Genomic DNA, 27,891 nt, shown 5'->3' on the forward strand with positions numbered 1-27,891 from the left:
TTTATTCTGGTCCATAGTTCATTATTGCCCAATTGCCAAGTATTGGTGGAAAATCCCAGACAATTTTATCAAATTGTTATTGCGGTCTTCCTCGACTAGCATCCGTGCACTTGTAGAATTTTATTTTTCGTGTCTTTATGATTCCCGTGAAATGTTCATTGTCAAATTCTTCGGATTCACCATTGTTAGAGAAAAATTAGAATCAGCTGAGAGTAAAAAAATCTCTTGAATAAATTAATCTACTCTTCCAAGTGAAATATCGTTGTAGCAAATCTCAATAACAATTTGGATAAAAGTAATGAAAAATTGGTACCAAATTGAAGTTAATTGTGAGAGATTCTGCGTTTTATTTTTTGATATATCAGACGAATGACTTCTATTCTCTGCATTTCTGGATTTGTCCTAAGGTGAGGTTTGAATTTCAATCCACAAGAGGCAGCACTTGCCGTTGGTTAATTTATTTTTTCTGATGCAGTTCGTTGCAGTCCTCACAGATATCGCACACATATCCTGGTGATAAAAACATAACCGTCGTAAACAAAAGTCCTAACCCCGAGCTGTCATCCCAACAATTCGACAATTTCCCCCAAAGAAAAACAACAATTAATTGGATAAATTAGAGAACCCTTGGGTCACCAAAGTTTTATTCATTCATATTCAACAATAAAAGATTTGTCAACCGTCCCCAGCACAGGTACATCCTTCAAACACAATATTTCATCATAAATAAATATTCAATATTCCACTCTATTTATTGAATTTTTCCAGGAAATCTCCCTGATCCTCCACATTTATCGGAGAATATTGATTCAGTGAGTCGACTTTCTACTAAATTATTCATACATTGATATCTGATATCTATCAAATATTCTGTATAATTTGTCTATTGACTACGTAACATCACTGCCGAATCAGATTGAAGAATATTCTCTGGGATTCGAACTGGAGTAGGATAAAAAGGCCAATTACTGAGCGTTCGACACAAATTCGAAGGTCCTGATAACATTTGCGATAAAAGAGAATTTTTACAAGCTGAAAAGAAAGATTTGAATTAAAAACGCCAAAACAAAGACTAATTGAACAAATAAATATTTAATACAGCAAAAATTCTAATTGATAATAAAAGATGATTGATCACATGATTATCACTAATAAGACATTGACAGATTAAACAACAGTACAATTGTCGTTTTATTATTCAAGGAGTATCCAATGAACGTTTAAATCGTCCAGAAATTGACCTGTTGACCCTTTATCATGATAATTCATGGGATTGTACTTTATTCAGAATCAACATAAGAAGATGAGGGTGAGACAGACATGTAATTCTCGCTTGATTCGTCACTCTGACGTTTGCGTCCACCCCAAGGTCCAAAAGGTACTCTAGGCATGTTATTATTGATGGACATGCCCTCAGGCTTGAATTCCTTTTTCTCCATTTCATCAAAATCATCTGCAAAGGGTGAATAACAATATTAATTGCCACAGTCGATTGGTTTCTTTCCTCTCCCTCAGCAATTCATTTCCTTAAACTCATTAACTTACTCATCGGAAAATCGTGTGGGTCAAGAGTGACTAATTTTGGATTATCAATCACTGAATGACGCCAGGAATTTCTCGAAATATCACCAGTTGGTGCACGTAGGATATCCCCGATCAGTAAAGACCTCTTGCCACCCCAGCTGTTGAATGGCTTCTTAATGACACCTGTATGTTCACCATCGCGTTTGCCACCCCAACTGTTGAACGGCACTCGTGCTGGTCTTCTTATTTTTGGATCTGGTTTATACGCACTCGAGTCACGTTTACCACCCCAGGGACTGAACGAAGGATTTCTGCCTTCCTGAAGGACCAAAGCGTGATTTCGATGTTGCTCCATGGAGCTGATAATCTGTTATATATATATATAGATATATATACACCAATTTACAGGGAATTACTCCGCAAATAGGCGCAGAACTTCAAATCAATGTGTGTAGAGAAAAAAATAAAATTCATCAATTCTTCGAGATTCAATTTATTCTTTACCCCATCGCATTGTTTTTTTTTTTATCTGAAAATCATACGATTTGTTGGTGTTTCTATCGATCCTTTTTATTTGGAATTTTTTGGTATTATATTTCTCTTTTTTCTCGATTCCATAAAAAAATAGTTTAAATGTGCACTGCACCCTAGGACTTATCATCGTTGGAGTTTATACGATTAATTAATTATTGTTAATCGATTTCATTTATTGTTTTGACTGTTTCGATTATGGAAAATAAATTTGGTAACACTCCGTCTATTTTCCGGACATGCCGGGAGGATTGAATTCGCGATTATTTCCATATGGAAGAAATTTTTCCAAGTCTAAAAAATTGATAATACTCTCGACATTAGCTCAAATCAATCGCAATAGAATAGTCCTCGATTAAATCCTTGAAATTTATAATTACTACTTTCCACTTTCGTTTTGCAAAAAAATCTACACCAAAGAATTCATCTCCTAATTCCGTAAGGTAGGCGGAAAAAATATCCCCGGAAAAAATAGCCCACACACCCAAAACGTGTTAAAACCCACCCAATTTGATAGACCATAGGAAAATTAGAGCCCCTGAAAAAATAGACAACGAAAAAAATAATTAAATTAAAAAATAAATAAATTGAGCGAGTTTTAACACGTTTTGAATGTGTGGGATATTTTTTCCCTGGGATATTTTTTCCGGGATTCATTACGTAAATGTGATGAAATTTATCACCCAAAAAAGAAATGAAATCTATTCACTGATTTGTTTCCTTGATTCATTATATAAAATATATAAATTTTAAGTTCTCTGCATTTAATCCGATTGCTAGTCACAAATTGCGGACAGAATCTCGAAAAAATTCTCAAATTTCAATTTTTTTTTCTGCACACGATGGATAGCAAATTGGAAATATTCTTGCCTTATCACTCTCGATATCCGGCCAAAAAGCCCATCTCGCGAATTCAGGACTCCTCGAGCTGAGCCGGTGCATTATCGGACCATCACGAAAATCCATTTTTAGAATCGATCTTCTTTGCAAATGCCTCAACGATTCTTTCAGTCCTTTCGGAACTAGAATTGTTGTTAATTCTATTTTATTTTCAGGTGTCTGTACCCCAGTTGTTATAATTTTAACAAATCCTCGCGTACTTGCATCGTGCGGAACAAGAGACAGTCCCATTTTCATCGCATCCAACCGATTAATCATCTTCTGTTTTTCATTGTTACTCAGATAGACGTCTTGAGACCCTTCGACAGATTGTGAGACGAGGAAAACGACTGTTATCCCGATTACGTGCCACATTCCTTTAAGAGTTCTTCTCTGTTTTTCAATGAAAGAAGAAAAAAATAGAAAACCCACACCAACAAAATTATGGACCAAGCAAAAATATTTCTAAACAATAGATATTCTGAAAATCTATAAAAAAAGCAATTGTGTCAAGAAGTTCTTTATTTACGTTAAACAAAATCCTTCATTTTTGTATTCAATTATGGAAAATTTATTGCACCAAATGCAAAGTGTTTGGTGTACATTAATATGTAATTAGACGAAATTATTTCGGTTGCAAAATCAGATAGCTACTCAATAATAGACCTTTTTTCTCAGTGTAGACTTATTCATCAAGGTTGGGAAGAAACTTTGAAGGGAATTAACGTCATGATATTTCATAGTGACAGACAAGCATCACAGTCTCCTAACGAACTTGAAAAACCCATTGAAAAAACACAGAACACTTCCGTAACTCGTTTAACAATGCTTTCAACCCCTGCCAGTGCACATTACTCGCGTCATCCCCGGGTAAAAGAAATACCTCCGAGAGTGTTCTGTCAGCACATGTATACAGCACTAGATAAAATAAATCCTCACAGGCTGAGATAACGAATTAAAATTCTCGGATGATCACAATCAAAGGTATAAATTAAAGAAACTCACCGGCAATCTTCCGACAAAAACAGTGTCAAGTCTGCAGAAACTAAACGAACCAGCGGATTGCCAGAGTAGATCGATTAAAATCAAAGAAATCGAAATGAAATGAAGAGTTTTAATGAATTGGTCAAGAATTCTCACCAGATTACGAATTTGAAAATAGTAGATTTTTCACACTGGACCAAAGGATAGTTGGAAAATGTTCACCAAGGGTAGCTGTACCCCATTCTTATATACTCACCACCTGTCGCACATCCAGTCTTCCGATTGGTGCAAAAATCCCGCGCCCCTAAACCCAACTGTGGAGGTGGTATTTCTCTCCTCTCGCCTACGCGCATACACTCGGCACTTTCCGATTATATTTTTATTATTTTTCATTCGTCATATTTTCCCTCCAAAACCCATAACACGTATGATTTTTCCGGCCATTCACCACCACCAATATCATAAATCGAAAACCATTACAGAAATGTAATTGCACTGGGAATAAATAAGCGCGATAGCATAAAATTTTTTGGTAAACATCCACTCCCCCGTTTCTTCTTCCATCTTTCAACATTTTTATTGGACTCGTTGCGGTGAATTCAGTTATATTTCATAATATTGTTCTTACTCTCAATAATCTTTGCACAAGATAAATGAAAAGGAAGCAACAGAGTGCGTCCCTTTAATACGCGACAGGACAGTGTACTACGACTACATGGCCATTTGTTTTGATAACTAATGCGAGATTGGGGTACCATGTGTGCAAAAGCAGTGGGTCGTTTCTTTTCATCATCTTGCTGACAAATTATCTCACATCTACATCATAAATAACATCACCCGACTGCTGACTTCCTTCATTTTCACCCCTTTATTCACCAAAAAAAAAAGAGGGTAACTTGTACGAAATTACACCTGAAAAACATTGAATCTCATTTTTAATTCAACTGACTCGTTGGAATGCACGGTGATATCGAAATAACTAAAGTAAAATAGTCTGAAACAAACGTCCGATACAAAAATTTAGAGTAGATGGTGTAGAAATTTACGAATTAATTCCAAGCAATTGTTTTCGCACATTCCACTGACTCCCTCAACTCGATTCTTTCTCTCCCCCTTGAATTTTCACTCGATATCGGACGTTTTTCTTCTCTCAATTTTTATGATAATTTCATGACTCCCTCTTACCCCCGCATCACACGGTCATTGGCATAAAAAATTCAGAATCACCGGAACGGATGATCGATCAACATGACATATATTCTCATTTCAACAAAATGGAACATCAAAATAATAAACTATTTTAATGACACAAAGCACATTTGCCACCACTTTGATTAAATATGTACCGAAATATCTCATTCCCTCGATTCTGTGAACACGTGAAACAAGATCATTAGAATTTTATCATTAAAACACGCATGCATATCTATTTATCGAACCTAATCTTTCATTTGAATTCTTTGTGAAAATCTTGTTGTTTTTAAAATATTGCTCAATTTAAAACTATGTTGCATGAACCATTCCAATAATTATTAAAAAATAATCATTAAACGAAGGAAAAATTGTTGAAGGGCGGCAGGTGGAGATTTTTATTCCAAGGGATCCAGAAAGTTTACGGAAAAATTATTAACAATAGACAATTTATCAGCCACTATAATCGGGGAAAAGTATATATTTGACAGTTAATAACAATATTGAATCAAAATTAACTGTCAAATGGTGGCGATGGTCAACTGCGCATTATTTATTAGTTTTCTCTTAACTTGGTAGTTCCTTTGAAATCAATATTTCGATCTTCAACAATTTTTTCCCTTTCTAATCATTATTTTTTTATAACCACTCGAGTGGTTTTCGCAACAGAACCTAGATCTTAATTTAGAAATATTTTCCACTGAGATAAAATTCAAATTAAAGATACTTTCGGTAGATAGTACATGCGGGTCTCAAGAAGTTATTGCCAATATATTTTTATTTTTCACGTTTTTTAAATAAATTTCAGGGAAACTGTTTATCAGATTGACGCGAAAAAATATATCTTTTTTTGATTTTGTCATTCTTCAATGCCTCGCCAATTTTTATAGTCGTGCATCTATTTTTATGGTTTTTTGGCGAATTTTTTTCCACGGTGAAAATTTTTTCACGGTGATGAAATTTGGTGAGGCATTGAATGATAATAAAATTGAAAAAAAAGATATTTTTTCGAATGAATTTTCCCAACCGTTTCTCAGAAATTCGTGAAGAACATGTAAAAATGATAAAATATCCGGAATAACTCCTTAAGGCTCGGGTGGATTATCTAGAAAAGATAATTTACTCCGAAATTTGGATTCCTAATTACTTTGGCAATTAATCGTTTTTTTCAATAATTGTTAGCTAGCGTTCTAGCGGTTATCAACAACTAGGCCGCTAGCTAACAATTATCGGAAAAAATGATTAATTGACGGAGTAATTAGAAGCCCCAATTTCGGAGTAAATTATCTTTTCCAGACAGTCCATGCGGGCCTTAAATATCATAATTTCCTCAGTTCACTGGGCCACAGAACACTAAAAAATTCCCACCATCTCATCTCACTTCTTCCAGTCCTCAATAATCGACAAACGATCATTCGTCGATTTTTTTCCCCTGGCAATATAGAATGGATCCTGTTCCTTCAGCAGTTGCTCGACGATTTCCCCCCTGCGATCGCGAACGGGACGATAACTTCCTGGTGAACTCTGCAGATGAACATCCGAATCCACAGCCCTCTGGAGATCGTTCTTTTTGCTTCTGGACTTCTTGCCACGAGATATGAAGAAGGGTTCATTGAGGATGTCCATGATATCGGAGTGTTTGTTCCTGGGTTGCACATATCCACTGCGACCAGCCAGATATCTTTCCAATTCCCTGTAGAAGTTCTTCATTCTGTCATCAGTATCCTCAATCATGTTCGCACTCTGATGAATTTCACGCTTAGCCCTCGATGAGTTTGATTGATTTTTATCGGTCGATCGTCTGCCCCTGGCGAGGATGAAGGGGTCCTCCTCGTTGAATCCTGGTTCCTCGTTGAAGTCTCCTTTTACGTCCAGGGGAATCCAGCGGGGTTCCTCAACGTACAATGGTTCCTGCATCGTCCACTGTCGAATTGTTCGACGACACCTGATTGGTGTTCCGGAGGACATGAAGAAATCCTGCCTTTTCAGGTCCTCCAGATTTTCACATCGTGTCTCCAACAGGCGAGTGGGCTGACGACCATTCAGGAATCCCATCGGCAATCTTTCCGCACGCATTCTCCCCAAGGGGTAGTAACTGCAAAAGAACATTTTCTACGTGCATGTTTTTATAATGATAATGACCCAGTAATTACCAGATTCCAAAAAAAACGAGAAATTTAAATATCTCGAAAACATTGTAGGAACGTCTACTTCATAGCATTTTATGGTTGATGTAGATAACATTGAAATACATATTTTTAAAACGAAATAATCTTAATCGGTTGAACAGTTGTCGAGATGTTCGCAAAATACAATTTCTCACGATTTCAAATTTTCTAACTATTCTAGTTTTTTATTTCTGGGAGTTCTTTACTTCGGGAGAAGTTACAAGTGCTAATGATTCAATGCTAATGATTTAATGCTAATGATTTATTCCGACCAAGTGACGCTTTGAAAAAAGATTGATTATCTGATTATCTCCAGCCTAGTTTTGTCTCTAGCGTATGGAGTACCTCGACGCAGAGTTATTTTTTGCAAAATGGAATTGGATTAATATTCACCCGAAGTTCCTTCCCTGAGCCTTCCCTGGCCGGTACATGTCAAACTGAGGGATACGTGGTGAAAAAAGTCCTCCATCAGTGTCCCAAAGGTACCAGGATGTCAACGGTGCTGGAAGCTCCCTCGTGTTGCCGTCGAGTATTACTCGTGTTGGCGTACAACTTCCGCGCTGAAAAATTGCATTTACGCCACCCAAAGAGAAAAAAAAAGGAAACAAAGGGGCGGAAAATTGATATTTTCACAGAAGTTTAAAAGAAATACTTCAGAGTTCAATCATAAATTTTCGCTCACCCTGATCGACGCACTTAATAGAACAAAGACGAATAAACTTGACATTTGGATGATCGGTTGTCAGAACTTAATGACTAAATTACCACTTGCTGGAGGGGAATAATCCCAATACTTTTTATGAATCCAGCGGATTTTGCCACTGATGTAGCACCACCAGCCGAGTCTGCACAATAATGCCACAGGATTTCATCTATCCCCCAGTATTTATGCTATCGTACAGCTCCTGTTTAGTCTCCAATGAGTTCATACCAGTTTCTTCGTCTCGTTTCACCCCGCAGATCCTTAGAATTGCATTTGGGAATTCATTCTGTACACATGTGGCCGTTGTCCACTGTAGTGAAACCTACCCACGTCAATCTCCTGTTCGTCGACTGTGCAAACACATCGGGTTTTCCATCCTCACCATTTTTCATCATATTATTTTGCTGTTGCCCTTTAATTTCATCATCCACCCCTAATCGATTATCGACGGCATCTTTATTACGATCAGCTAAAGCTTCCACCCATCTTTCCAAATTTTTATACATTTCGGTATGTAAATATTTCTTCATTGTCATATAAATGAATATACTCCAGAGAAAAATTTGTTAAATTATATATTTTACTATGAGGGATACACTTTATGATTTTTATATTTTATGTACGAAGGTAATATAATGTGTGATATATTTCGATTATATTATTCAATCTGATCGACGATTCATTACAAATCTGAAACAGTCTGTAGTTTATTGTATTAATTCACCCGTGATTTTTTTGCAGTTTTGAACAGTGATCGAACAATAGAATAAAATGGTAAGTCTATTAAAATTAATTATTCAAATATTACTAACATGATTTGGTAGCCAATCGGAAAATAATTCGAATTATTGGAATAATTCAACATTTCTCTGAATTATTGATTTATTTTTAAAACTATTGGTTTGAAGTGAAAACGGTGGAGGACTTTTTTGCAGATGAAGAAATTCTTTTTTGATGTTTACTCTTGAAGTTGATGGCTTTTTAGAGTAATTGATATTTAGGAGAATTGGAGAATCGGAGAATTGGAGAATTGGAGAATTGGAAATTGGAGAATTGGAAATTGGAGATTTAACACGTTTCCGTGGATTTTGATGTTTTGATTTTTAATTGCAGCGATTCCGATTCTTGGGGGATGGAGACTGCCCTGATTGGCTTCTCGCTGAGATCAATGTACTATCACGAATGGTAAATTAGATGATCATGAATATTAAAGGGAGACTGCGGTGAAACTTGAAAGGCTTTCGAGAATTAGGGACCTATTGTTTAAGAATCGTTTTGTTAAGTAGTTAATCAAATAACCCTCGGCTTTATCCTTATTCCTTTTATATCGAACATTTAATTAGTTATTACAAAAGCTTTCTTTGATGGCTCTCTCCTTGATAGTTTCCAAGAATTGATGATTTAAATAAACTGAACTCATTTAATTCAAATTTAGAATTCGCCACTTCTTTATCGGCAACGATTCGATCATTTTTCATTTTCGATAATTCGTTTTTGGCGCTTTTCTAATGAACCGTAACACTTGCAAGATTATAATGTATTCCTAAGGCGTATTGAAATTCACGGAATAAATTCCTGGGGAATTCCTAGTTTTTAATGAAAATTTTGAGATTTCACGGGATTTTCTGTCAATTGATTAATGAATTATATCGCTGACGATTTTTCTTTCAGACGTCCATCAAAGTCAAGCTTTTGGGGCAATTGGTGGTGAAGTCAATCGTCGGCGGAAATGAACTAGACGTGAGTGAATTATAAATTTATTTTCAATATTACAGGAATTTGCATAAAAAAATTGAGTGAAAATTACTGAAAATTTCTTTAGTTCTTTCCTCAAATTTTTTGGGATACGAATTCGTATATTGAATGTTGGAAAATTACGTATAAACTTTCAAATGAAAAAACTTGAAATTCTTAATAGCAACAAAGCGACATGACACTTCTGTAGAATTCTTCAACAAATCATTGAATTTTTTGAATTTCCATTTGAATTCTCCATTTCTAGATCTATACGGCATTGAAAGCCTATGAACAAGTTGAAAATTCAAGCTTTTAGTAAAATTAAAAAATACATACTCATTCAACGACACAAATATAGTCGCCGTTTTTTATTAAAATTCCTTTCAAACTCGGTTAATTAAATCTAGATGACTTTGTGACTGAAGTTTCGCGGAATTTTTAGCAGCGTAAAACGACAATTTCTTGTTATAAGAAATAATTTTTTCATTATCAGAAGATGAGAATCAGATGACAGTAACCAAAAGTAACTAAACGCTTCGATTCAGTGAATGATTCGATTTAGAGAAAATTTATGCAGAGGAAAACCTCCAGCTATTACAAGAATATTCCCATCGTTTACGCTCAGTCGCTTTAAATTCGAAGAAAAGCAATATCATTTTTTGCTCATCTCAACTTTCAAAAATAATGACAACAGTTACACTAAATTATGACAAAATACCAAAACATTATATTTTTCTACGTCAATCCTATCAATAATTTACGGGATAGTTGAAAAAAAAAAACATAAATTTTGGCAAAAAGGTTCCATCTTTAAACAGTATCTCACACCTGAAAAACTTCATATTTCCATTCAGTAATCATCTCCTTAACTCCAAAACTCAAATTTCTTGCCAGCAAAAAATTGAGCAAAAATGCACAAGATATTTTCACTGAAGAAAGGATTTCATGATAGCAAGTAGATTTTCCTCTCAGTGCACAGTAATAAATAAATATTACATCCTCTGAAAGCAATACGTGAAAAATAGTGATTCATTGTAAATGCAAAGGAAGACGAAGAGACACAGAATTGACAGGAATGGTGAAGTTATGAGTTGAGAACAAGCCGGATGAGATCTAATGACGCACTCCTTCATCCCTGTTTTCTCCTCTTGAAATTTCCATAGACTCATTCGTTGCGAGTCCCAGCAAAATTTATTTGCATCTTTTTCATTCTTTTTTATTTTTCTATTATCTTAATGGAAACGAGTCCAGTTGTCATTTGCGTTGTTACAAATTTTTTATCGTTGCAGGAGGATAAAGTTAAGAAGCTTACGTATGATGCAAAACTCGGTAACATCCATTAAAATGAGAATTTACATTCTCTTGGTGTTGTTTTTTTATTTGATCTGTGAATTTTTTTCAGAGTTCGACGACGCTAAGGCCATCATTGCAGCAATGGAATTAATTTTAATCTCATCTGTGCGGTATGGAGTAAATGCTACGGATTTGAGCAGTGAACTTCAGCAATTGGGACTTCCTAGGGAACACAGTGTTGCTATTGGACGTCTACATACTGATAATTTTAATTGCATTTTGGATTCACTAACGGCTCAGTCTCTCAGATGTAAATAATATTTTTATAACTCAAAATAACTTGAAATGCTTAACGATAATCGCGGGTTACCCACAAAAAAAATTTTGCGGGATATTTTTTTTAGATAAAATTACCGTTTTTTTTTTTTGAAGAATTGCTGATCGGGTTGACCCTAAAAAATATACCGTTTCCACATTTTATAATTATTCATTACTCACAAAGTTTCAGGAGCGCGGAATACTTAATTTCCCTGTGTTTTTTTCTAAAGCTTTACGAATTTTTGAAAAGTTTAAGAAAAACGCAAGAATCGATGATTCCGAAAACATAATTTGTCTTATAAATAATTTGTTTAGCAAAATTGTTGAAGGAGAGAAATTTAGAATTTCAAACCCATTGAATAATGTGCATTATAATTCGCGATTTTTTTCGATAGTGCACGTTTTTTTTATTTCTGGAAAATCTCCCTGAGCAGTCCATCAATCAACTAATTGCTGACTAGTTAATTGAGCTACTTATCTTAGTCTAAAAAGGAGAATATTAGTAAATCAGAATAGAAAAACCTCTAACGGGTGTAATATTTTTAAGAATTTCTATTTTAGAAATTACTCGAGGGGAAATTTTTGACAAATTGTTCGTGCAATGCATTATTCATCAACCTGTTTGTTCCACTGTAGTGAGTCATTTATCCTCGGGGGAGATGTTACCCAGTGATGAGGTTAACACATCGAGCTTCATAAAAATGTCACTGAAATTGAAAAAGTTGGATGGCATCGAAACAACTACATCCATCAACGTACCGAAGAGTCAACTTCCTGTTCTTCTTGAGGGTATTTATCCCCAAAAATATATTACCATATCGGACTTGATGAGTTTGGACACCGGAAAGAAAGAATAGTTATGATAAAGATGATGTACTTCAAACAAGAAACCATAACATTTTTTTTCAACTGCGAATTCGTAATCGTAATTTTTCCTTTAGATTTTACACTTGCAATTTAGTTGGCAAATTGAAAAAATGAATCATATAATAATAATATGGAATATATATTACATGTATTATTATTAATGTTATTATCATTACTATTTACGATTCTGTGCTTTTCGTACAAAGTATTATATAATCAAACTCCTAAAAAATGAAATTTTAGTTTTAATAAGAGAATATTTTCTTGTCTGAAGTAAATATTCTCCGTCGAAATTAGATTTTTCTCTGTACACCTCTCCCTAATTCTCGTTAGTAAATAATAAACCTTTCATTTTCTTCCCACAGAGATGAAAAGAGTTAGAGCGATGATGGAGGGCATATGAATCCCTCGTAAATTCCCGAAACTGGAAGTAAAGAACAGGACCACCGATGATTTTTTTGTACACGTTTTTTTTTTATTTCTCAATAAATGAATATACAAAGTTTACACATAATCGAATGACGAGTTGAGTATTGTATGCGTCATGATAGATGATAAGATGCGAGGATAATAGTGCCGCTGTTTATTTCTCTCCGAGAGTCCGACAAAATGAACGAGATTGTAAATAAAGAGAATGCAATTTCTGACATCATCTCTTTGATTTTCCTGAGGCTATACTATCTCTGGAGCATAATCTTTGGATTTAATTCGATCTAGTTAGCGTAAAATATTAATTAATTTAGATTTAAAATTGTGCTGCGGAAATCACTGGGATGTTTATTAAAAATAATTATAAAAAAGAGAAAAAAATTGTTGACGGGTGGCAGATCGCATTATTCATTTCAAATTAAAAGACAAATTATTCTGAAAGGAACAAATGAAATTAATGAATAGTCACCCCCATTCGGTGATTAGCTGTCTGGAGTTATTCATTTGGCAAAAAATAGACCACAGAAACAATAGACCCACGTTAATTTTCTTGTGGTTTATTAAGTTGAGTGGGTTTTAACACGTTTTGGATGTGTGATGTGAAATGAATATTTGTGATAAGGAATTGAGTCAGTGGTCTGCGAGATGACAGTCATTAGTCAGCCAAAACTATATTAATTTATTTTTATCTTCATTAATATCTCCTCGATATTAATAAATATAAAATTAATAGAAACTAATAAAGATAAAGATTATGAATAACTCCTAGAACCCTATCTGTCATCCTTTAACATTTTTTCCCTTTTTAATATATTTTATAATTATATTATTTATTTATAACCATTCGAGTGGTGTTCACAGCACGATTTGAAATCCAAATTTATAAATACTTCAGGCTAACAAGATAAAATTCAAAGCAAAGATTTCGTTTGATAGATAGCACATGCGGGTCGTGAATAAAAATTCATGTTTAGCGTAATTTTGCGTCGACATACGACAAGTCTTTTAGACTGATAAAACAGCTTAGGACAGCAGCACGTTGCAATAGAATAAATATCAAAGCAAGATTATATTCTAGTCAGTCTTTATACAATATTTTCTTACAAGTATTATTATTCTCAGGTTAATGTTCAATAGTTATGTACAAGAGTATCATATTCGAGTGTAGTTGTGCCTTGAATAGCGAGCTCTCAGCAGCTAATTCATAACTTCCACATTTTTCTCAATAATTCGTTATTCTCTTCAAGCACAGGAGGGGTGAAGAACTAAGTACGATTTAAAATAAATGTACAATAGGTTTTTTTTTTCTCATATAAAATGTAAAAAAAATATTGTGCGAGTACACTAACATTAATTTTTTTTCTTCGATTGATCGTGTGAATTGTTTATCGTGCAGATTGCAATTGGGTATGCTCTACCTCGCAGTTTTCTAGTCCCGTCTAAACCAATACAAAAGTTACGGTAAAAGTATTTTCTCTTCTCATATCTTTAGTCCCATTTTTTGTTTCATCTTCTACAGTAAAAAAATATTTTTGTAAAAAAATTGCTTCTTTATCATATCCAATCCGACGAACCGTGTTACACACTCATTTTTCATTACTGAATTATTATCATTACTGCGTTTTATTTCGTCAATGGTGGAATTAAAGGCGAACAGAGGAGAAACTCCTTGTGATATAGAGAGAGGCAAGAGACCTCGATGATTCTCGGATTGTGATAATGCTGATTAATGATTAGTTATTATCGATTAAATTCGACGAAGCATTGTTTAGTATTCCTCACATTGTTATTGTTGCTTTTGGATTTGTCTCGAGGTACACGATATGTCCTAAAGATAAGGAGCACAAGAACTAGCTAGAATTTTTTTTTAATTCCCACATTACGGCTCATTTTTTTTTTTCCAAGTTAATTGTCATTTCTGACAGTTACTCATTGATCATAATATATGAAAAATATATTACCTTTAGCATTTTTCATTGCTGTGCCGCATACAGAGTTAATGATTTAGTGTCTGTGTACGTGTTTTGTGTCATTGTATGTGCGTTCATTGAATTTTCATCAACATTACGATATCATCGCAAATAATGCCGGAAAAATGGTCGAAAATATCTTTCTCGTAACTTCATTATTTCTTATCAATAAACGATAACGAACAAATGAGCGATAATCGATGGGTCTCACATGATTTAGTGTTAATGCCGATACTACAATTCTCGTTGCTCCGAGTTGATCGAAATTTGCATGAAAAATCAAATGAAAATCACAAGATTTTTGGGGAAGATTTGCAAATTACATTTTTTCCACATCATCTACGTATTTCTCATTATAATTACGAATATGCAAGTATATGCAATTATTTTCTTTACTCCTAGGTGATCGTCACTGGAATTTGAATAAATATCAAATTACTGTGCTGATTTACTCCTTGAATTGCATTCCCTCACTCTCGATTTAATTTTCCGTTTAACACACTTGACGCACCCTACAGTACAGATTTTCATTTTTCTCACTCGTTTTACCTCTACTTTTACGCATAATGGATATGTTTAGCAACGGAATTGGCATTCAACACTTTTTAATAGCATAATTATTGCTCTCAGAGATATTTTTGTTCATTTGATATGTAAATATGCTCAAGGAGAGCTGGGAATAGCTTTTTTAGGGTTTTTATCCTAGTACAAGAACTCTTTTCATGGCAAAAGGGAATCAGTTGATTACTCCACCGGAATAATATCACCATCCCTCATAATCATTATCAAATCACGTTCAATTAATTATCAAATTCCGAAGTGTTTCCATTGAATAATGGCACTCAACCCAAACAATACCCGCACGCATACAACTATCGAAGCAACGTCACCACCCCTAATAGCCCCTCCTCCATCCTCAAAACCCTCAACAAGTTTCAAACTTCTCTAACCCCTTAATTATCACGAAAATCCCTTAACAGCCCTAATGGGGTTGGACGCAAATATCTGAATCACCACTGCTAGCCATTGAGAAATTGGCAGAGTCTCTGTCAGCGACTCTGCTACCAGGATTAGTAGGTGGAAAGAATTTATTTTGCAGTGATTGGGGAAACGTGTGATGTCCCGATGACAAATTCCAGGGTTGTGCCTGAACATGAATAGGATTTGGTGGATATCTTTTAACGAATGAATTAGCAGCTGTTGGATTGTGCATAAGCCTCATGCCATTATGATGAGAAGGCAGTGTGGTATGACTTGGTGGTAGAATGGTGTGTCCATTTTGATTAATAGACTGCTGTGGAACTGATCCACAGCTGCTTGATGAACCAGTGATAGTGCCATTGTTACCAGACACATTGACAGCAGAGGTACTGCTTGATCCACTGGTGTGTGAGCCATGAGGCAAAGGCATTGTGGAACAATGAGGATAAGTGGGCACAACTGGCTGAGTCGGATAATGTGGCAATGTTGCTGAGGAGGCATGAATACCACCTTTGATGTCACTGTTCTCAGTGAATGATGTCATTCTCATGTTAGTAGAACGTGAAAATGGCTCGGGATCGTTTGGATTAAGTGGCTCTGTTACTTTAGCTCTTGATAATCTTCTGCGTATCACCACTGTTGCTTCGTTGGCATTCTCCAGAATAATGGCTGGACAGCCCGACTGCTGGGGCTGGGGTGCTTTTGTCTCACCATTCCTATACTGGGAGAATGCTTGGCATGTCGCGACTATTCCATTTTGGGCAACTGTCGCTATGAAATCCTTGTTTCGCGAGAATGGGGGCTGTATCCCACGCTGGAGTGAGCAACTGCGCCAATGATTTTCGTCTCTGGTTGTGGAGAAATCACCTGGACCGTCTGGTATTCCACTGAGATCGTCAACACTTGTGGCTCGACGTTGATGGGATGCACCTGACGTGTGGGAGGCATTGCTCACGTTTGAATGGACTCCGCTGGACGTTTCACTGTTGCTACTCGTATTGCTGCGGTTCGTTGAACCTGATTCTGATGCATATGTTAGACCTACTACTGGGGGAATTGTCTCTAGGGTTGCTGGTGAGTTTGACGAGTCTGAGCGAGGTGTCAGCTCGTCTTGCGGCATACCAGAATCACCTCGGCGCAAACAACGTGGCGTATATCCCGTTGACTGTAACACACACAATTTAAATATTCAAATGTTAATTGTCTATTTTGAGGAAAGTCTTCTTTGAGGCACACCTAGTGTAAAACTCTGAACAAACAATTTTCATTCCGCATATTTCGATAATCTAGATTTTTAGAAATAACATACTAAAGTTTGAAGTACGTATCTTAAATAATTAAAACAGCAATTTTTATTAAATTCTAATTTTTCCAACAACCCTGGGTTATGGTACAGGTAATACTCTTCAGCTTAACAATTCTCTATATCAAACACTATGAAAGTGAAAAAATTAACAAGATTGCGAGAAACTCGCTGACAATGAAATTTTGTTATTAACAAAATTAATTACGCATTTATTACTTATGCTGAAATATATCCTTAACATTTGAAAACATTTTATGTAATACTTTGTTTTTATTTCTAAAAATCACACTAGGTGTGGAGGTAAGGATTGCTTTGAAAGAAAATGGAATAAAAATCACTCTCACGCACTCGATTGGATTGATAAGAATTGACAAGAAAACAATATGACAGGTTTATTTTTTATTATTACCTGCTGAGGAAGAAGAGAGTTAGTAGGATTTTGAGCGGTTGATGTAGCAGCACCATCATCAACGACATCAATACTGGCAATAGGTGGATTATTTAATGGCCCTGGCGGGGGTAAATGAGCAATATTGGGATCAGGTAAAGGTTCAGGTGTTAGTAGAGGTGAAGGATCTCCCTCCGATGGCTGAAGATCACGGTTGCCATTGGCGTAGTATGTTACTTGATCATCATTAACACACTCCAGGAGCTAATCGAATGAATTCATGCGTGTTAGTTAACATAATAATTCAAATGTCATTCTATATTTCACGTCAAATGCTACGATTATTCGAGAATACTCAAGTCACATTTCAATCTCCAATCCATCTAGATTCTACTCATTCTGAATCGTCATCTAATTTCTACGCAAACAATCGAAAAAACTATGTCACTCCAGATTAGTTGGATAAATCTGTTAATCTTTTCAATTTTCTTGGATTTTTATTACTCTTACATCCGCTGTTTTGGGAGGATTCCTACGGGGTAACAGCCATCTACTCCACTGCAGGGCGAAAATAAATGGTTCAGTGTTTTTTTTTTCTTTTTTTAATTCATTGATATTCAGTTGTAAGTGAATTCAAATTGGAGATTTGGAAAATTGTGGATTAATTATCGAATTTTAATATTTACCTTGTTTTCCTCGGATGTCGAGTCATCGGCGGTATCGATGGCGGTCATCAACGGTAATTCGCGTAGTGTGGCATAATCACCGTCGTCCTCTGGTCCACCCTCGGCACCTCTTCTTTTTCCCTTATTGCTAAAATCAAAAATACATTCTTGAATAACCCAAATCCCCCTAGCAATCAGTAGCGAAGAGGTGCACTCTTATCAAATTTTCAACATTCAGATAACAAATGCAGTGGGATTTTTTATACTTTGAATTTGAATTATATGTTTTTATAAAATATTTGTCAAATCGGTCATTCATCGTGGAATTCAGTAAAATTGAGTTTTCAATATAATTTGGATTTTTAAACTCATTGCGAAAGTTAAACATTCGATTGATTTTTCCATAAATTGAAAATTCAGAAAGGAAATTCTTCGTATTTTCACCGTTTTCAGAAATTTGTAATGTAGAGATGTGAGAATTCCACGTCATTGTAATTTCAATGTGAATTAATTCTTATAAAAAATTCCACAATCTTTATTTGTAATTCGAAGAGAAATTTTTTAACAGTGCAAAATAACAAGTCGACTGGTTTCTTCCCCGAGTTTTCAAGGAATATCTCTGAATCTAAAAGAGATAGCGAAGTGCGCGTTAAGACTTTTTCTGTAGCGTTAATTCCCCTTTATAAAAAAGGTTCTTAGAAAAATATAACTATCTCCCTTGGATTCCGAGATTTTCCGCAAATTCATAACCATTAACTAAATCTTCTGAATCGACTCATTACTCGTTACCAATTCGTTAATGAAATAATATGAAGCGATGAGAGGAAGAACCGAAATGGAAGAAAATCATGCGATCGAAAGACGAGAAGATGTGAAAAGAGAAGTGCGGAAAATGCCAAACGACACCAAAAGGACAGAGTAGAGTAGTTACCGAGGGCCAGACGTACTAGGCAGATCATTAAATGTCACTTTAGGTCGGAGTTTCTTATTCAGCCAGTTTTTATCAAGAGTACCAGCAGCTCCATTCCCACTAGGTGATTGAGCTGGTGATGGTCTGAGCTTAGGCCGAAGCCAATAGATTTGTTCATCCTCGGTTGCACTGGGATCTGCCTCATTTCGATTAACATTTCCACCTAGAACGACAAAAGCAATCAATTTCTATTCTCATCGCGTTCCCCTGTGCCTCCGAAAACTCTCGCCTGTTATTCCGGATTATATCCAGAATTTAAACTTCTCAGTTTATACCCCTTGCCTTCACATATCCCATTTCAAAAGCCATAAACTAGACTCTAAAACTATAGCAAGTCCTGTTTCATTACATCCTTTTCTCATTATTAACTTTAGAGCTGGAAATTTCGCAGTCACGCGATCCACATTATTTCAAATCCAACGACATTTCAAGGACAGTTATAAATCAATATGAACAATTGAGTTGCTTCAGTTGCTTTAGTTGTTTTAGCAGTGTAATTCTCTACTCTAAGGACTGTTTACTTTGGTTCATTATGTAACGAGATTTTTAACTCTTTGTATTCAATTCTAGTCAATAATTTTATTCCACCAGATAAATGATATGATAGTGAAGAGAGTAGGGCTTTTGTTTGTTAACGTTGTTGTTGAGATAAAAATAATTATTCTAATAAGTTTTCTAGAATTGGTAGTTGTTATAACTCAGCGCGGGGTATTATTAACAATATTTTTGCATTATTTACGTTTTTTTCATATTTTTCAACTCTATAAGAATGCAATTAAATCAGATGCACTGATGCATTGATGCACTGATGCAACGAGGCATTCAAAAATGTTTTTTAACATAATCTATAAATATTCCTATTAATTTGCTTGAATTCGCTGGATCTATAGAAATCCTGAACGAAATTTGAAATTCCCGTAAAACATGAAAATTACATTTTCAAATTGCATGACTCACTTATGTTGTTGAAGATTGTTTAATTGATTAAATGAGTTTTTAAATTACACAATATACCAACTTACTGAGATAGGAAATTTAGAATTATCGGAGACGCGTGAAAAGGGAAGCGTTTCTGACACGGCGCATTTATTTATGAATCCTTGGAGATGATAAAATATCTGACTCAAACCTTGATTTCTCCTCGCCTTGCGCTCCATAACTGCCCTCTGAATAACAGTCATTATAGCCCTCTTGGGAGAGGCCTCAGCGATGCTGTAAGTTTTTCCATCTCCAACGACCAGCAAAGGGGTGCCAACCCCCTCCTGATCAATATCAGGCTCCTCATCGTCATCATCATCCTCATTATCGTTCTTGGTTCTACACGCCAATAAATCAACATCCGTAACGAGCTTCACTGATCTCGATGATCTGACAGTGGCCCTTGCTATTGTCACTCGCACCTTGAATACCCAATTTCTTTTGATTGTGAGGAAGAACCATAAAACCAGCCAGAGTATCAGATGCACAACTGTACTGAGTATACACGCCAATATTGCACCATCGAGACTACCACGGTACACAACCGTATAATCGTAAAGTAGTGGAGCATTGCAAATTGCTATTGCCAGGAAGACACACAATGCAGCGCAATGTGTAAAATATGTCCAGCCAGAGCCATTTCTACGTGTTTCCTTCGACATTATCACCCGCCTCTCCCGCTCCTGCTCCACAAACGATGAAAATCTATAATCCATTCATGAGTCTTAATTACCTGATGTTCCTTCATGATAATATTCACACCACATTGTCACACAGAGGGTAAATCTCTAGTCAAGTAATTAAGACGTTAGCTTATCTCTTTAACACGAATTTCTTTCTTACTTCGGGAATATCACCGCAAGTAAGGGAGCTAGTGAATTTTTTGTAATAACATTGTTTGTACAGCTTGATTAGTTCTGCATAAAAGATTTAGACAAAAATTTCGATATCTCCCTTAGGTTCGGAGATATTTACCTTGAATTCATTGTTTAAGAACGAAAATTTGCACAAGTATAATTTTTTTTATTCACCGTCGGGATGCGGTGGACGGGATAAATTGATAATGAATTTACCTTCCGTAGGCGTAGAGATAGGTCACCATGCTGGAGCACAATACCAACAATGAAGACAGGGCAAACAGAGCGAGTGTGACGTGTGGATTCAGGAGAAAATGACTATTGTCACCGAATAAGTTTGATATGACTCTCTGGGCACCGCTCGATGGAACAGCAGTTGGATGTACTGTTCTATGTCTCATCAGAGGCAGAACTTTGTGCGGTCCAACGACTTGTACTTTATAGAGAATGGACATGCCGGCATAAGCCATTAAACTCTGAGCTGAATTGACGACCAGTTGAATCGAGAATATCGTCCCCAGGACCTTATTGCAGGACCAGAAGACAGCGGGATAACGCACCGAATAGACACCCAGTGCCATGGCGTAATTCAAGTACTCGAGGCTCATTGCATGTCCCATTGATCGGTAATCAACATCTGCTCAATCCAAACACTTCAGTGAGTTAAATCCAATTAAACAGCTTTCTTAATTAGCAATTTACCGCGAGTACTGTTGATCCAATGCGAAAATATTAGAGGACTTTTTTGTAGCTCATTAAATTTCTCGCAAAAAAGGTTTTTTCATATTTATTTGTAAAACCAATAGTTCTCGAGATTAATCGATATTTAGTTGTGTATAGAGTATTATTTATTTTTTCATTTGAAAATTATTTTTGGAGAAAATTCATTGTAATGGATTTAAATTTATATGAAATTGAAGTTGAAAACAGAGAATTAATGGGCAGTGGTTTGTGAAAATAGAAAAAATAGAGGAAAGTGGTGGGCCGAGTAATAAATGAGAATGATCGCTGGTTTTAATGAGGTTTACCTTCGTTAATATCCACATTGAGATGCTCCGGATGGTCGAGGTCCGCTATACTTTTCATCTCCAGTGGCAACGAATAGCCAGTCATATTATCTCTCTGCGATTCCACAGTGGTAGTAGTGCTCGGTCTACCTCCAGATTTTTTTGTTTTCACCCTGGCTTTTCCATTTCCCTTACTCCCGAGAATTTTCCCATTATTAGCTCGCTTTGCAACGCTAAATGGACCCGGTGTCGCACTGGGAGATTTAATCAACTTGGTCGGTGAAACTGTTAATATTGAATCCGTTATTTTGCCCGATGATACGGTAAAATTAGGTAAATCAGTTGGATTATCGGTCTCTTTTTGTTCGGTTACGTCTGACGATGGAAATGTGATTGGAAATTGTGAATTGGATTGTGTCCCAGGAGTATTGGTGATTGGTGGGAGTGTCTCGTGGGCTAGAGACTCCATTCCATTAAAATTCGGTGTACCAGAACTCCACGATAGATCGTCCAATTGATCGTACGGTGTTGAGGTCGTTGTGTGTGATTGAATGTTTGTCAGACTCGTTAAATTACCAGGGGGATTCATGAAACTTAGAAAAACCAATCGGTCTCGGTGTACCACTACGAAATCGAGATCTGTTCGCCAAATTGCATCTGGAAAAACCAATCAAATATTTTTGTAAGAAATCGGAAGACCACGCCACATTATCAATCACCTGAGTTATGAATTTATTAATAAAATATCTCCCCTAGATGGAACTCAATTTGAAATTCACATCGCTCCTCAAGAAGAGCTCTTTTCTTTTTAAGGCTCGGGTGGATTATCTAGAAAAGATAATTTACTCCGAAATTTGGATTCCTAATTACTTTGGCAATTAATCGTTTTTTTCAATAATTGTTAGCTAGCGTTCTAGCGGTTGTCAACAACTAGGCCGCTAGCTAACAATTATCGGAAAAACCGATTAATTGACGGAGTAATTAGAAGTCCCAATTTTGGAGTAAATTATCTTTTCCAGACAGTCCATCCGGGCCTTAAAAAAACCAGAACCAAAACCAGGATAAACTCCTAGCTGAGATAATCAGGTTTAACTAGTCTAGTTCGACGCGGGAAGACTTCCATTCTCATTTGAAACAATACAAAAAATTATCATTCCAAATCACGAGGGTGTGCCGATATTTTATAATTTCTCAAGTTTTTTTTACAAATTTCTGAGAAACGGTTGATAAAATGGACATGAAAAAATATATCCATTTTAAGTTTCATTATTGTTCACTGTCTCACGAATTTTCCTACGTTTTCAATAAACTTTTGCAGAAATTCCCAAGACTTTTGCAAAAATTTCAGAAAAATAGATGCACGACTCCAAAAATTAATGAGTAAATTAATTAAATAATGAGGAAGAAAGAGCCAAGAAACCGTGCATTAAAAAATTCAGCATTTTCATTCTTTTTTAATATATTTATGAGACAAAGATAATTAATATCGAATGACTTTCGCGTGATTTTTCGTGGATTTTTCTCTCCGCCGGATTGACGAATGAAATAGAAAAGGTGAAAATTTCGACGCGTCAAGGGTATAGTATCGGTCAATGACTGTTTTACCTTTTGGCAAAAATCCAGCGTGTATGAGCCTGGCTTCCATGAGCAAGGAGGGCAAAAGAAAGCACATGGCTGTGCAGAGATGAACGAAGGCCGCGGTTGGACCACCGTGCTTCCATAAATTACTCGCCAAGCCTGATAAACAAGTGTAAATAAATAAAGACTGTAGATTAATAAAAAAAATGTGTAAAAGCCTGTCATACGAGGTCTCGTTGGACATCTAATTTTGGATTTTTACCAGTTCCATCCGGTCCATCTGACAGCAGTGAAGATGGTGGGTCTCGGGTGCAGGTGCTGCTGTGTCTTCCAAGTTTGACACCATCATTTGCAAGATTGCCGAGCTTCAGAAAAGCTGCGGCTACCAGAATTGGCAGAAGAAGAACACCCGTTCCTGTCAGGACTATGCAAGCGTGCAACTCAATTTTTGGCGGCTGAACTTCCGCTGGCCATGGTAACGATAAATACGCTGTGGAATTATTCACTCAATCAATTTCAAATTTATACCCCAGACTTCAACGAGGCAATTATTCCATTTATCGGATTTACCGATGGGCATTGGAAATTAACTCGTACTGGCGGAGTTTTAAACACCAGTGGTAAAAATAAGGCACCGCGTTTCCCGAAATACTTTGCTTCACGCATTTATAAACTTCAAGAGCGTGCGGGCGTTGAATCCCATCGGTTTTACGAGGAGAATATTGAAATATTTTCAGTTTACGAGGAGAATCTATTGCACATCCAAAAAGTTGTTTATTTTTATCGAATGAAGTTCATTTAAATCACACGGAGAGAGATATTCAGTGAGAATTATGGAACTATTCACGTAATCTAAAACGCGGAATTATTTTTCTCATCATTTTTATTGGATTTTTCTCTCCGTGTAACTTTCTCGATTTGAAATTCTGATTTCGTGAAATTAACATGCTTGAATTATGAATGCCTTTTTTAAAAAATGAAATAAATGTTGTCAATAGATGAAAAGCATTTCCCTTGTATTACGAAAATTATTTATTTATTTATTTATTTAAATTGGAATCTGTGGTGAAGCGAAATATTTGCATAAGTGCACTTTTTCAAGGCCAGTTTTTCGCGAATATCTCGTAATTGGAGGAAAATAATTATATTTGCATAAATACCTTTTTTGTAGCTCTCATATTGATCTACAAAAAATGTATTAACCAAAATCTCGTCACGCCCTTCTAATCCGAGATATTCCCTGAAAATTGCCCTCGAAAGAACGCACTTATCCCAGTTTTCCATTCCGCAATAAAAATAAGAAAACTTTCTGTCCAAAATACTCAATTATGATTATCATTAATTATTAATAAATTATCTATTTGATATAATAAAGTTGATTCTCTTGCAGCATTTCATTCATTTTAGAAAATATTCTTAAACAACAAAAAAAAACGAATAAAGGCTTTTATTCCATTGAAATAAATCCCGCGCTCTGAATACTCTGCAATTCAAATTTATGAAAAATTATGGAAAAATGTTGACTCACCGACGAATCTTTTAGCACATCTGGTGGCCACATACGCCTGAAGCGTAACAGCAAGAATTCCATACCAAACCGACCATAATCCATTGGCATGACCACGATTGCATGATTCCCTCCTCCTCTCAGTCTTTGAGTATTGTTTAGATTTACCACCAATGGAATTACTGATCGTTGTAGTTGTTGCCGTAGTTGCTGACGTGACTGGTGCAACAGTTGCCGAATTGGTGTTAGCCACCGTAGGCAGTGTTTTCAGTGGTTTTTTGCATTTTAACTGATTGACATCGTTGTTGTTCTCGTAACCCATCAGACTACCGGTCATCGACATGATGACTCGAGACTTTTAAATAAAAAATTATTGACAAATTCTTCGTTAAAAGCTTGAAATTGTTGAGCGATAATGTCGGATGTCGGCACCGACGGTGGCACGCCGACGTTCCATGTATAATCGTTGAGCAGACACTTTCTTTCTCTTTTTCTCCCCTTTTTTTCCCTTTTTTTCTGCTCCTTCACCCTACGGTCGTCTCGTGTTCGCTCAAACTGAAATACTCTTTCAACAATTTTTTAACCCTTTTTTATTCATCCCTTTATCGGTGCGATTGGCTCTCACGCTGGGGCATTTCTCCAGCATTCGTGGGATGTCAGTAAACCTTGAAAATAAAATATGAATTCCCCTCATTATTGGAAGATCAATGAAGAAAAAATATACCTAAGTCTACAAGGAGGAAGATCAAAGAAGAGCATCACGTTTTTTTTTATTCTCCCGTGCAGAAGAAGAAAAACCATAAATAAACCATCAGAAAAAATCAATTATGGAGCTTTAGCAATTTTCTCTTGAACCTTTCTTCCATATTCAATAAAAATTCAATTACTTTGTCTAGCTGACAGCGAAATGCCACATGGCGCTCAGAACTTGTTCTTTTATGTTAAAAAATATTTATCACAATCATCTCAAGGGATTTAAATTGTTTAAATTAATAAATCAATAACCAGAAACCTATAATAACATAATTTTCTTCTTCTAAATCAATTTCGTCTACATTGTGACTATCTTTAGCTTATCATTTTCTTTTCAATCAAATAATATATTTATTGATTAATATTTCATAAAACATTTTCATAAAACACACAATATAATATATATAATATTATACATATATATTTCAAATATTTTTTGAATTAAAAAATGTTGTGGGAATACCACAGTTTTTTGAGTGTTTGATAAAAATATTTGAAATGAATATTGAGACACAATAAATCTCAAGTGAGCTGTAAAAATAAATGTCAAAGTTTCTTAGGGTCGTAAATACAGTCGCCTGACATTTTAGTAAAAAGAAAAGTATAATCCATATGTCGCAACCTGAAACACCCACACAAAGCAAGTCACTGTGTCTCTGGGATATATACAACATAATTTTACGCATGGTTATTCTAGTAGTCTCGTGTTACCCTAGGGGAAATAATGGAGAGAAAAAAAAAAGAGGCCTCTACTCTCCCTAACGCCTTTTCACTCGTTCTCTTTCGACTCCACTCTTGACATTACCACGTGAGCCACTTAACTCTAACGGGGGTTTTCACTGAAAAAAAAAAACCGACCCCTTTATTCATTGTTATCCAAATAATCGTGCATTAGTGCCACACACTCGAACCCCTTTTCCCTCCCCGACCCTTCAATCCTTTAGCCAAGTGCTAAAAAAGTGCCTCCAGCCCTCCATCGCTAGTCTTTGCTTTCCCACAAGATTACGTGCCACTAAATTAATATTTTCATTAATCTCCATCCCTGGATTTTTAAAAAACTAGGTATTGCCGCGCATTCTATGGTATGCGGTGAAAGAAAAAGAGGCATGGAATTGTTTTTAGAAAAACAATTTTTTAAAAATATCAAATGGAATTACACAACCAAAAAAAGGAGCGCAGGTTTCGGCTTAAACAAACGTTTTTTTATAATTTTCCATTTTTCTGTTAAATTTATAATATATAGTTTATATATTATGTATTCAATTTAAATTGAATATTCAATGTACATTTTTATTATTTATTTATTCTGTTCTAATTTACATAATTCTGTAGCGAATTGGTAAGCGAGGGTAAGTGCATTTTTTTAAAAGCCAGTTTTTGCCGATTTTTCGAAATTGAGGGAAAATAACGATATCTTCACCCACAACTTTCTTGTAGAGTCTATCTTCTTCTAAAAAAACAGTTTATCCTAAAAATTCAATACGTTCTTTCAATTCCGAGTTTTTCGTTAAAAACTGGCCTCGAAAAAAAAAATATTGTCATAAAATTCAAATCCAAAAACAAATTTCGTTGAAAATATATAAAACATATTTGGAAGAAAAATTTTTTTCCAGTTTAATTATCGTTTTACAGAAAATGAATGGAAGATCTGCGTAATGGGAATAATCGTCACTTCCTCGGAATTTCCTGGAGATTCCAGAAATCCCCTGAAAGAGCCAATTGGCAATACAGAATTTACCGATAAATAGAACAAGTAAAGGGCGTTGACGCCCTCGGAGCAGGCGCGCAAACACAATCCGCAGAAATGCATTAATACAATAATCAACAGTTGCCCGTACCATGAGAGTCCTCAGTACTCAGCAGATGTCAATAGAGAAAGTGTCAACAAAGAGCCAGCAAATTTTCAAAAGGCAAAACGTCAGAAACTTTGATCTAAACGACACAATGGTCTCTTGCATAACATCAACAATGAAAAGTTTGCTCCACATTGAGCCCCACATTTTCCACCACGAGGTATACGAGGTATTGTACAGATGATACCATGTAGATAGATATGAATGCACCTGATAAAAACACCGAGGCGTGTAAAAACATGCCACCCAAGATTGACTATATAGTGAAGAAAAACACACTTCCATTCATCTACTTGAGAGAAATATGATGATGATGATGATGAATATGATATAAAATATTTTTCAAAAGGTGCTTTCTCCTTCTCATCATTGAGTAATTTCCAGAACATTCTGATTGGATTCCGATGATAATTATTATATTCCTCCAGAGGATGATTATGACATGTAATTATGT

General features: G+C 35.7%; 4 protein-coding genes across 6 annotated transcripts in view; 1 reads left to right on the forward strand and 3 right to left on the reverse strand.

Moving 5' to 3' along the window:
- Nucleotides 1-318: 318 nt before the first annotated feature.
- LOC105265787 (COMM domain-containing protein 4) lies at nt 319-12,709 on the forward strand. Of its 2 annotated transcripts, none has more exons than XM_011303496.1 (10): nt 319-407; nt 476-694; nt 769-812; nt 8,722-8,754; nt 9,094-9,165; nt 9,652-9,720; nt 11,007-11,046; nt 11,120-11,320; nt 11,965-12,117; nt 12,561-12,709. In XM_011303496.1, exons 4-10 carry the CDS (start codon nt 8,752-8,754, stop codon nt 12,596-12,598), a joined length of 576 nt encoding a protein of 191 aa, XP_011301798.1. In that variant the 5' UTR covers nt 319-407; nt 476-694; nt 769-812; nt 8,722-8,751; the 3' UTR covers nt 12,599-12,709. The 2 variants fall into 2 exon arrangements, with proteins under 2 accessions (XP_011301798.1, XP_011301799.1); XM_011303497.1 differs by having other exon boundaries at nt 356-407; nt 486-694.
- Nucleotides 1,281-3,309, reverse strand: LOC105265869 (uncharacterized). Its single transcript, XM_011303640.1, has 4 exons — nt 3,156-3,309; nt 2,926-3,077; nt 1,546-1,891; nt 1,281-1,453 (listed from the first exon to the last, which is right to left on the reverse strand). Exons 1-4 carry the CDS (start codon nt 3,307-3,309, stop codon nt 1,281-1,283), a joined length of 825 nt encoding a protein of 274 aa, XP_011301942.1.
- On the reverse strand, nt 6,487-8,049 carry LOC105265871 (uncharacterized). The gene is made up of 3 exons (XM_011303641.1): nt 7,960-8,049; nt 7,671-7,837; nt 6,487-7,204 (listed from the first exon to the last, which is right to left on the reverse strand). Exons 1-3 carry the CDS (start codon nt 8,002-8,004, stop codon nt 6,487-6,489), a joined length of 930 nt encoding a protein of 309 aa, XP_011301943.1. The 5' UTR covers nt 8,005-8,049.
- Nucleotides 12,710-12,794: 85 nt separating the features above from the next.
- Nucleotides 12,795-27,891, reverse strand: part of tinc (tincar) — a 24,983-nt gene continuing 9,886 nt past the window's right edge. The window contains exons 2-11 of one of the 2 annotated variants that reach the window (XM_011303499.1): nt 24,853-25,496; nt 23,587-23,814; nt 23,352-23,483; nt 21,768-22,403; nt 20,956-21,376; nt 20,034-20,587; nt 18,866-19,067; nt 17,956-18,082; nt 17,291-17,533; nt 12,795-16,740 (exon numbers count right to left, since the gene is read on the reverse strand). In XM_011303499.1, coding sequence (XP_011301801.1) covers nt 15,577-16,740; nt 17,291-17,533; nt 17,956-18,082; nt 18,866-19,067; nt 20,034-20,587; nt 20,956-21,376; nt 21,768-22,403; nt 23,352-23,483; nt 23,587-23,814; nt 24,853-25,174 — 4,029 coding nt within the window. In that variant the 5' untranslated portion in view covers nt 25,175-25,496 and the 3' untranslated portion in view covers nt 12,795-15,576. The remainder of the gene's footprint in view (nt 16,741-17,290; nt 17,534-17,955; nt 18,083-18,865; nt 19,068-20,033; nt 20,588-20,955; nt 21,377-21,767; nt 22,404-23,351; nt 23,484-23,586; nt 23,815-24,852; nt 25,497-27,891) is intronic. The other variant, XM_011303500.1, reaches the window with a different exon arrangement.

The sequence above is a fragment of the Fopius arisanus genome, unplaced genomic scaffold (genome assembly GCF_000806365.1).
Source record: "Fopius arisanus strain USDA-PBARC FA_bdor unplaced genomic scaffold, ASM80636v1 scaffold00032, whole genome shotgun sequence".
NCBI classification, from domain to species: Eukaryota; Metazoa; Arthropoda; class Insecta; order Hymenoptera; family Braconidae; genus Fopius; species Fopius arisanus.

Coding starts and splice junctions, on each gene's coding strand:
- LOC105265787 (XM_011303496.1), top strand. Junction 11,047..11,119: donor TACGTATGATGCAAAACTCG/GTAACATCCATT, acceptor AATTTTTTTCAG/AGTTCGACGACGCTAAGGCC. Junction 12,118..12,560: donor ACTTCCTGTTCTTCTTGAGG/GTATTTATCCCC, acceptor TTCTTCCCACAG/AGATGAAAAGAGTTAGAGCG.
- LOC105265869 (XM_011303640.1), bottom strand. CDS start 3,309: ATGTGGCACGTAATCGGGATAACAGTCGTTTTCCTCGTCTCACAATCT. Junction 1,892..2,925: donor CGGATATCGAGAGTGATAAG/GCAAGAATATTT, acceptor TATATATAACAG/ATTATCAGCTCCATGGAGCA. Junction 1,454..1,545: donor CCCACACGATTTTCCGATGA/GTAAGTTAATGA, acceptor CACCCTTTGCAG/ATGATTTTGATGAAATGGAG.
- LOC105265871 (XM_011303641.1), bottom strand. CDS start 8,004: ATGTCAAGTTTATTCGTCTTTGTTCTATTAAGTGCGTCGATCAGG. Junction 7,838..7,959: donor TATTAAGTGCGTCGATCAGG/GTGAGCGAAAAT, acceptor GCAATTTTTCAG/CGCGGAAGTTGTACGCCAAC. Junction 7,205..7,670: donor GCTCAGGGAAGGAACTTCGG/GTGAATATTAAT, acceptor GTTCTTTTGCAG/TTACTACCCCTTGGGGAGAA.